The sequence below is a fragment of the Maniola jurtina genome, chromosome 15 (assembly GCF_905333055.1).
Source record: "Maniola jurtina chromosome 15, ilManJurt1.1, whole genome shotgun sequence".
Taxonomy (NCBI): domain Eukaryota; kingdom Metazoa; phylum Arthropoda; class Insecta; order Lepidoptera; family Nymphalidae; genus Maniola; species Maniola jurtina.
Genome location: NC_060043.1, coordinates 9205374 through 9216058, shown reverse-complemented (window position 1 = coordinate 9216058; position 10685 = coordinate 9205374). Strand labels below are relative to the sequence as shown.

General features: G+C 38.0%; 1 protein-coding gene across 2 annotated transcripts; it reads right to left on the bottom strand.

Moving 5' to 3' along the window:
• Window positions 1-2326: 2326 nt before the first annotated feature.
• On the bottom strand, window positions 2327-10202 carry LOC123872348 (interferon-inducible double-stranded RNA-dependent protein kinase activator A homolog). Of its 2 annotated transcripts, XM_045916569.1 has the most exons (8): window positions 10017-10201; window positions 8714-8917; window positions 8218-8371; window positions 7957-8074; window positions 7549-7679; window positions 6716-6876; window positions 4867-5001; window positions 2327-3344 (listed from the first exon to the last, which is right to left on the bottom strand). In XM_045916569.1, exons 1-8 carry the CDS (start codon window positions 10017-10019, stop codon window positions 3096-3098), a joined length of 1155 nt encoding a protein of 384 aa, XP_045772525.1. In that variant the 5' UTR covers window positions 10020-10201; the 3' UTR covers window positions 2327-3095. The 2 variants fall into 2 exon arrangements, with proteins under 2 accessions (XP_045772525.1, XP_045772526.1); XM_045916570.1 differs by lacking the exon at window positions 4867-5001 and having other exon boundaries at window positions 10017-10202.
• Between the last annotated feature and the right edge of the window lie 483 nt (window positions 10203-10685).

The window sequence follows — 10685 nt, the reverse complement described above, 5'->3', positions numbered from 1 at the left end:
AAAGCTCTGCGCTGCGCTTCGTAATATGTGCGCCGGCCCTTAATTAGGCCATAACATAACCCATTACGCACGGTCGACTAGTCGCCCAGCAACTCAGTCGATGGCGACCGTTAGAATCTGTACTTTATATGGAAGTTGCCATTCGTATGCGCACCAAGTCGCCACAAATCCATAGTCGCGGCGACTGAGTTGCCGGGCGACTAGTCGACCGTGCATAATGGCTCTTATGGTAGAAGTCTCCATAGGTAATAGGGTAAAAAGAAAAGAATAATTTTAAGCAAACACCAAACTTTATTGTAAGTTAAGAGCAGAATAATGCATAGCAAAATAAAAATACATTCTTTGTAAAGAAACTACTACATAATTGCGATTGAGAATTTGTTAAGCTTTTACTACCGTGTCAATAATCTAGGTATACGTTTATTACATTTAAAGTAAAACCAAGACTGACTAAACACAAAAATATAACAAGTGAACTTCGATGTCCCGATGGTCGGACATAATAATTTTATTTAGTTGGTCTTGGTTGAACAGAACTCCATTCCTTTACTCCAATAAGTCTTTTCTAAGTTGAACAGTGCGATGTTATGGTAAGGGCAGGTCGAACTCACACCATTCAATTTAAAAGAAACTGTGTGAGTGCAGAGCCCCCGCCGCTGCGCCGACGCGGCGCGGCGCCCGGCGGCGACGCTGTACGGTATAATTGTTACAACCTCTATACTTTGCATTAAAATAATGCCCATTTTCACAGGCAAGGGATCCTAACTTCGCATCCATTAATTCCAGTGAGATTCCTCACTCTAACACCTAGTTCTCAGCTTCCCTGCAAAGTTTTCCGTCATGTTTTAAAAAGAAAACCTATACGATCACTGGTAAAATTGAAATAAAGTCGATCGGCGCCTGCCTCCGTCCGCGGAGCGCGGCGCCCGCGAGTTGCAACCCTTGCACTTTGTACCGAACGGCAGGACTACAAAGCAAAGGTCGGCAGTTCGTCAACAAGACTGCACCAGCTGAGAATATTTTTCCGTTTAATGCTCAGCATGTTAGAAAAATCCTTAACACACCGGACAAAGAAAAATCAATAAAACTAAAGTGACTTTAACTAAACACCATGATAGGCTACTATCCTTCGAGTACATTATAATTATTATAATACATTAAAAGCTAACATTTTGGGTAAGTATGATTTCATTTTTATTTAATATAATGCAAAAACATGCCTAAATAATGCTGAATATTAAACTGGAAATTTATAGTCCACACTTTTTTTGTATTTTTTATTTTTTATATTTTTTTTGTATTTTTTTAATTTTTTTATTTATTGAGTAATTTCCACGCTGGGAAAATTACACTAATTCTATGCAAAGTATAGCTTGTATTGTTATATGACCACTCCATATTGTTTCTTTTATTTTACGGGCTATGCTGTTTACTCTCGCACATTAGCAGTTACAGTAAACATGCAAGATGGTTACATTTGTGCTTGTGATTTGGATGTGAGGCTCCCAATTAAACAAAAACGTAGCGATTTTGTACTGGTTTCTGGTTTAAGACATTTATACAACAAAGTAATTTCCACTTAAATGAAACTTACAGGCTAACCGGGATCCCGGACTTTTTTCGTAATTTTTCAATACCGGTATTGAAATGTCTAATACCGGGATACCAGCACCGGTTTTTAAAGGGTGAGGTATGTATGGTGGTAATGTTTTTATTTAACAATTTTGTCTTGTTTGCCGAGTTCAAATACATCCGCATAAAAACTTGTCTTTTTACATGTTTATAACAGCATGCTATTTTGATGTTGAATTTTGCACATTTCTGGGCCTCTTCCTATTTTATTAAGGACCCTTTTTAAGTGGATACTCAGTGCCGCAAATACCCAGAAAAACAATCTGCTCTGGATATGTTATGTTCTTTTACGTAGATTGTCTGAACCTTCTTTCTTAACGTTTTCTTTATTATCATACTAAAATTACAAACCGATACCGGGATCCCGGTATTGAAAAAAAAAATCCGGTATTTGGAAGTCCTAGTTATATCATATGTAAAGGGATCTTCACTTAGAGGATACTTAGTATAATTCTTTTTTAAATCAAAACTCGGCTTCGCCTCGTTCTTCCAATAATATTATTCGGCGCTAAATTCCATTTCAAGCCTGGACAGTGAACTACTACGTGATGTACTATTTATAGTGTCGTCCAGTCTGTCTGTCCATGTGTCACAACCATTTTAAAAAGGAAACTATTAAAAGGATACTGCCTATCAATGGGCATCCTCCTTTGGCATGGTTTTAGAAACCTATTGTTTCTAGGAAGAAGAAGAAGGAAGAGCCTTAGAAATCACAAGTAAGCACACTGCAAATGTGCCAGATAGACAGCATAGCCCGAAGTGCTGCAGCACATTGGCAATAGTTTGCCGCTCAAATGGGTAGTGGTAATAAGATTAGTACAGACTCGAGACCTGGCGACATCAACCACAGACCATCGTGAATACTCTACGCCGTCGACTGAAACCTTAGAACCGGACTACACGAGTTTTACAAGGTGCTGAAATAGCAACCTCCTATCAGAAAAAGCAACATTGGTAGACAAGTAGCAGGGAACCACTGCATACATACAGCATGACTGCTATGTTTAAGTCTCTACAAGAGACCAATGTCCAGCTGTGGACACTGGTATCGGTTTGTTAGATACAAGTATGGCTTTACCCCGTTTCAATGCTGAAATGATTATAGTATGCCTCACCAAAATTGTCAAATAGGAGACAGTGTGCATTTGCTTCATTCTCCACACTGCCATGACAATACTTTTGATTTAATTAAAAATTGTCTTAGCTCCATGTGTATGGGATGTAATGGATTAAAATATAGAAATTGATATAATTTATTACAATGTTATTATAATATTCAATTTTCGCATTGCATACTACGAACTGACAGGTTGCTGAAAACAAAACAGTGTAGTCCGACCCTCATTGGAAAAGTAATTTTTTAGAACTATAAGTGGCCATTTATTTTTTTTACACTTAAAAATTCACATTGCATAGGTCGACACTAGGCGTGAACGATTGATGTCGCGAGATTTGGAGGCGTTTCACTTCTTTGTCATTATTTTGAGGTATTCGAGCGCGTTTTGGGCGGCCGAGGCCTGGGCGTCCTTGCTTGTGAGGCCTGAGCCATAGCACACTGCCACTGGCAGAGTGGACAGTTGCACCAAGCACTGGCTACGTCCAGTCATGGACTTCTCCTCAATATCCACGTAAGTCACTTCGAACGATTGTTCCGAAGCAATCTCTTGCAGGAATTGAACAAAGTTGAAGTCCTTGTTGTTCAATGGAGTGACCTGCAAAGGAGAGGGGCATCGGTTAATACAGCAACTAAAGACTTACGTCTTTAGCACACCAGTGCATCCGCAGTGTGTCTTTACCAAAGGGGATGATATATACCAAAGATGGATATAAATGATGGATTTAGCAAATATATTGGATTACTTCATAAATATCATGATAATTTTATCACATATTCTATCACTAAACAGGTCTGCTGAAGAACACATCTTTGCTTCGCTAAGTGGATACCAAGGCCTAAAGCGGAATTTACATTACGAAATTAGTGGCACAAAATTAGTTTCACAACATTAATTTCACTATCAACTGCACCTGTAAACTTCTCATTTCTTAATTAGACGCTTACACATGGAATTGATAGTGAAATTAATATCGTGAAACTAATTTCGTAATGTAAATTCCGCTTTAGGCATAAAGATGTTAAGTTTACAATTTTAAATTCCATTTACTAACTACGCCAGATAAGCTTGCAAAACCCCTGAAACCTAGCACCAAGGCAATTATCTTTATAAATATGATTTTGACTTGTCAAAAATATAATATGTATAATATCTACATGTTAGTGTTTAAAAAATTACAAATTCTTGGAACACTTGTCTTGGATGACTTGATTATAACATATTTAATTTAAACATTTAATATACCACTCAACAATCTACATTAGCATACCAGTGATTATTCCACAGACAACCTCCTAGCCTTGAAATTGTGATTATCACATTGTCATCATCACAATTATTGATTTTGGCTGAATTTTTAGCTTTTTTTAGCTGTCAAATTAAGCTTTGACAGTTCAATCACTCTCGATTTGCAGACACCTTGCCACTATTGACTAACATCACAGTTTTGACAAGAGTAACGCAAATCCAGCAGTATTCTCAATGTGATTATCACAATGATGCTAAAGCCCAGTGCTACAAAACAGAAATGTTACAGAATCTCGCTCAATACAATATGCGATATCAGCTCAAGATGAAATTCAAAATACAAAAAAAAAACATTTATTGGCTGACATGTGCATATACTGAGTGCTAACTGCCTCATTGGTCTAGTGTTGTGGATAATGAGGTCCTAGATTTGATTCCCAGGTCAGGTCAAATAGTGCAAACTCTTCTGGCAACAAATTCTTAGTACTACCAGTGTTAGGAAATTGGCCCCCTTGCTTAGGAGCAAGGTAACTTGCCTCTTCATAATATTAGTAGGTATAGATGAGTGTAAGTTGCAACTGTGATTGCAATTTGCACACACATTATGTGTACTATATTGCACACACATTTTGTGCAGTATATTTCTTTCACAGATGGCTAATAGGCCACCAGATGTTGATTGATGTGGATAAGAGAGTCATAAGGTATACTTATTATTATTTAATTAGTTTTTCTGTGGAGTTATTATTAAATAATAAAATATTGAGTGCCTGTTATCACATGTTGTATAAAGTGGACTTTGTCACAGCTCCGTTCTGTACGTCGCTAGCGCCTCAGTCGTCCAATGAACACAAGCATGCAGCATACATACCTGCAACTTGGCCAGGTTGGGGCCGACAGACTGTTTGAGATGTTTGTGAAACTGCGACACCTTGTGGCTGTGGCTGGTGGTGAGTGTGGAGATTTTACTATCTTTCAGGTCAGCGTAGCGGGCCGCCAAGCCGCCCTAGAACACAATAACACCAACGTCACAACAACACGACACGACTATTCTGCTGTCCCTTTTCTTAAAAGCAGCTAACTCACAAATTTAGTTTTTATTTAATTTAATTTTTTTTTTAAATTTAAATTTAGTTTTGTTTTCAAAAAACTTCAAAAATGATGTTTCAAAAGTAGAATGCCACATAGGACCATAGAGGGCTCACTTGGTCACGTGACGCGAGATGTATACCTTAAAAGAGAGAATAGGGAAGGAGAGAGAGAATGGGAAGAGAGAAAATGGGGAGGAAGAGAGAAAATGGGGAGGGAGAGAGAGAATGGGGAGGGAGAAAGGGAAACGAAAAGAAATAATAGGAAATAGAGCGAAATTAGGTAAGGGAGAGAGCAAATTGATAAGTTGGGGAGAGAGAATATGGTGGGAGAGAGAGAGGGCGGAGATTTAAGAGTTTAATTTTAAACCAGTGTTGTGGGCTTAAACGCACTTTATTGCATTGTAAAAAGTTACTATTTATTTTTAAACATCTTTGCAGAGTGAGCATTTTGTACCCGTTAAAGTACTATTAAATATTCTGTTGTAGGACCAAGATTTTATTTAATCTTTAATTTGATCCTAAATACCAAACTTTTTTAGAAACATCAGTTTATCCGAGTTCTCATGTTTTGTTGTGATAAACTGTTTTGGGGGTTAGCTGCTGTTTAGAAAAAGACAGCAGTATTCCCAAGATACATTCTGCTGATATAGTGATAAATGACCAACCGAAAGATAGTAAAAACACCTGGCCAAGTGCTATTCGACCTTTCACAGGAACAACACACAAGAGCCACCTAACAAATATGATTGTATTTCTGGTTAGTCACTCGGGATTATTTGTGTTATTTATATCAGTACTTGTGATGTAATAATTATGAGCTTTATATTTTTGATTATTAATACTAAAATTCTGCAACATTTGAGTCACATGTCACCTGCAGTATAAGATTGGTACAAGGCTGATCATTGCAGAATATATATCTATAGAAATCCATATACATAATATTATGTACAAGTGTAAATTAAAACTTTATAACACCCCCGAAAAGTGAAGGTTACAGTAACTAGAAAAAAGCTGATAACTTTCAAACGGCTGAACCGATTTTCTTGGATTATAGCTAAGAACACTCTCGATCAAACCACCTTTCAAACAGAAAAAACTAAATTCAAATCGGTTCATTAGTTTAGGAGCTACGATGCCAAAGACAGATACACAGATACACACGTCAAACTTATAACACCCCTCTTTTTGGGTCGGGGGTTAAAAATTAATATTCATTTTTAGTTGCCTATACATTGTGGCGTCGTTTATCCAATCGAGTTGAAATTTGTATAGTTGTTGTTGATACTTGCGCGAAAGTTTCCCTTGTACACAAGCTGGTGCATGGATGACAATTTTGGACAAATATTTATTACATCACTTAATTTCTCAGTAGTTATTTGCACCATCTAATTTTATTATTTTAAGTGTTGTTTCCTACATAATAATATTGTATGGTTTTGTACATGTAAACAAAATATGATTTAGTCACTACAATGCAACAAAATCAAAAGTTCCCAATCTTTGAAAGTACTCTCATGAGTTCATTTCTTATGAAGTGGTGGTTATGGTAAATTTTCATTAAGTTATATGTAAAAATATATGAGTCAAAAGATTTTTTTTCACACGTCACATAGTAAATGAACATACCTCTTCATCAGGCTGGAAAGATTCTGGTGGGTTGTCCTGCAACGCCTGCCACATCTTGTAAGCGGCCTGGCGCTTGGCCAGCTTCTTAGACTTGCCCGTACCAACTTCACGGCGTTTCAGGAGCGTGCATACAATCGTGAACTGACGCTCATGAGGCAGACCTGATGTAAAACAATTTAGACTGAGTGAGTTTCGATTCAACCCAACTACTTTGCAAATAAAGAAAATAACAAATGAGGGGCTGCCAAACAATAAATTAGTCCTCTTTTGACTCAAATTCATTTTTAACCGACTTCAAAAAAAGGAGGAGATTCTCAATTCATCAGAATCTTTTTTTTTTGTTAAATTACAATATGTTGAATCAGTTATATCGATTCCAAAAAGAATAGTCTCAAAATGTTTTTAAACAAAAATGGATCTAACATAATATTTTTAGTGAAGTTCTAAAAGTGCGTAAGTCAAAAAAGCCTATTTTACGGGAGAGTAATAATACTGTATAAAATATTCATTAGCAATCCTCGATATATTTATTATATTTGAAAAAAAATTAAAGTTAAGTAAATAAAAGACATGATTCGGGCCAATAATTGAAAGTGGGTTAACTATCTTCATTGAATGATTAAAATGTTAAAACCCGTCAAAAATGACTTACGCACTGTAAGAACTTTTTTCCCACTCTGTTTTTATAGACTACTCTGGTTCTTTTCACTTCTTCAGCTTCATTTACCTCAACTAATATTTTAATAGAGGTATATTTTCAAAATAAACTACAGAATACAATGCGGTGGGAGAGAGGAAGAGATATGCGTAACTAAATTCAGCTACAAACTCACGTCTAGTCACGTTGTCATCGTTCTCGGCGTGGTAGGAAGGCGGTGGCCAGAAGCGTGACATGCACAGCTCCTGCAGCCAGCCCACCGGGTTGCCCATCAGCTTGTCTTCGAAGGAGGACACTACTGTGCCACTGCAAAGAATCAGATATTTAATGGGTATAATATATGTACAAATAGGTATGGAGATAAATATTTATACTGCAGTGTTAGATGGTGTTGTTGATATTCTATACGACGCGAAAGTCCTCGCCGCACCGTGGGCGGCCGCGTAAGCTTTTCTAGCTTTTCAAAGCGATACTGGCCTTTTAATTGTGTAGCTAAATTTTAAAATTAAATCACACTGAAAGTGCTCGCCGCGCCGCTGCTTTTCCGGTGTGAATTGGCCCCCAACAATGATTAGATACTTACGTTTCTGGCACAGTTCCATTAGTAGACTGATCAGCTGGGGTGGCTCCAGTCAACTTGTCAAGCAGAGCTTTGGCAGCTGAATGCTTGGCTTCCTTCTTCGACCTGCCGGTACCCATGGCTGCAAACAAAATCAGTCTATTATGTAATGATATGTAGCAAAAATAGTGTAGATACTTGTAAAGAGACTCAGAACGTATATTTCTTGGATCATGTGATCAAGTGAGCCTGTCTAGTCTAGTTCTTTTCCAGAATCCCACTTACCCACTAAATCAGCAACAGTGACTCGGTAGCGGAAGGTAGGCTCATGGATCATGCCCTCGATCTGCACCAGCTCGTACTTGGGCACGTTGCCGCGCCGCGCCAGCAGCTCTTGCAGCACCGACACTGGCGTCTTCATGGGCAACGACTCCATTTCCTGTTGCAAATTGCTAAGTTATAAGACCATACAAAACATAAATTGACTATATTTGCCCTAGAGGCAAAAAAAAAATGTCACTCCTCATTGTAATCAATCTTAGGAGACTTCAATAAGTCAAAGGTTTTCTTTCTATAGCAGTTATCGTAGGGCAGTGGCAGTGGAGTGAGCCTGGATGGCCACAATTACAAAACCGGCAAGGGTACTTCATACACTAGAAACTGAAATGTTCAAGTGTGGAAACCTACCCAGAATGATTATGAAGCTGTGAGTCGTGCAGTGATTGACCCAGTGAATGTATGCAGATGTATCAAGCTTCCTGTATCTATAGGGAATAGTTACCCTCTTGGCAGCTTCGTCCAGTGGCAGGCGTTCCAGGTTGTTGGGCGGCTTGGTGCGGTTCTGGTAGCGGCGGCGCGGTCCGTGCGGCGGGTGCTCGCCATCCGGCCCCGCGCCGTGCACCGGCATGCCGTGCACCACGCCTGGCACGCCCGGCACTCCGCCGTGGACCACGCCAGGGTGGGGGTGCACCACACCGCCATCCATCTAACCACCAAAGATATTATTATAAAACTCCATATGGGCAAAACTCATACATTCGTATTTTAATAAGGAACCACAGGTACCACAGACTACGTAGACACCAGCGCTGTTTATGCACCCTTGGATAAAACAACACCTGTGATAATGCTGCAAACTATGGTGGTTCATTATTATCAGTGTATTGGTTAAAACATACAACACAAGCAAGATTATCAAAACCATTTCAGGCCAGTAATTTTAAGAGACTGGCCAATTCATCATTGTCAACAGAGATGTCCACCTGAATCCAGTGATAAGCTGTGACTCATTTGATGTCACCTGTTCACCTACTGCCAATGCTACTTTTTCTAGTGCCAGATTGCGATTTCAGCACCTTGGAAGCCTAATATCCAGAACTATGTGCCCAGCCTGTTGCTCAGTTGACTCTTCTACAGATTTCCTTATTTCTAATAGACTCAGACATTGCGTCAAGCACCCGACCCTGTACCTAGGTATGCGTTGGAACTTTGGAGTACCCACATGTAAAGAAAGTTAACAGCCGAAGGAAACTTAGCGGCGGCATGTTGTTCTGGATGAGGCAAAAATAGACCTTATAGTTGGGTTGGGTTGGCATAAGGCGGCCGATAGATCGGTTTGTAAAAGATTAACACCTGCCCTTTATTCCGAATAAACGCTGATGATAGTAAACACCAAACTACACTAAATTAAATTATTTATTACTTTACTTGGTTATTGATTACGAAAATCGATTCAACCGGTTAGGAACGCGTGTTGGTTTTGAATTTAATTTCAAGTAATAGGTACTTGGTTTTGTTTATAAACAGTTAATGATTTACTTATTCGTGTATTTCAAACAGAAATTAGAAGGATAACCAATTTTGAGACATGTGATTTCAATATGACATGGCGCCGCCCGGCCATTATCTATCGTTCTCAAGATGGCTACAGGCATGCCGGCAAAATGCTATCAGAAAACTAGCTCTATATACTCTTTTGCCATGATTTTTTATCATCGTTTACAATCAGATATGAATAATATACTGTGGGATACGCAATGAAACAGACATTTATATGGGAAAAGCATGAAAAATACGTAACTCACCATTTTATGTAATCTATCCACAGTTGCAACTTTAAGCAAACCACGACCCTTAAAATAAGACTGGATGAAATATCCTTGAAATTATTAATGAAATACACAAAAAATTGAGAATTAACTAAAAATTAACGGAGAACGAAGCATCAACCATGCCACTTCGTCAAAAGAAATAATTTTTTAATAAAGTTGCCAGATCTCAAAATACAGATTGAAGAATATCTACCATGTTTGATGTTTCTTTCTACCATTCATCAAATTAATTCCCTAATTATAACATTAAAATATGTAAAAAGAAGATGTGTTACTACATGTCTAAAATGAATATACTCTGCCACATTTGAATCAAACTTGCAGATAACAGCTATCTCTTCTACTCTCGTGCGTTTTGTAACATTAACATAGTTAGTTAATTATCTTCTTACTAGGATATTTCTGTAAAATTAAATTGTAATATGAACATACCCAACTTATAAGGTATTTTATTATAATAATAATTGACTGCTTCGATGGTAGACCGCTATAATTAATGTTTTGTCTAATGACAATGGCAGGTACTTACCGCCGCAGATTCAAATGAACTTTCTGTGACTCATCATTTATATTTATGGGATTACGTAACAGAGATCGCTACACTAACTTTATTCCACGGATAGGGTATAATATGGTAGACAA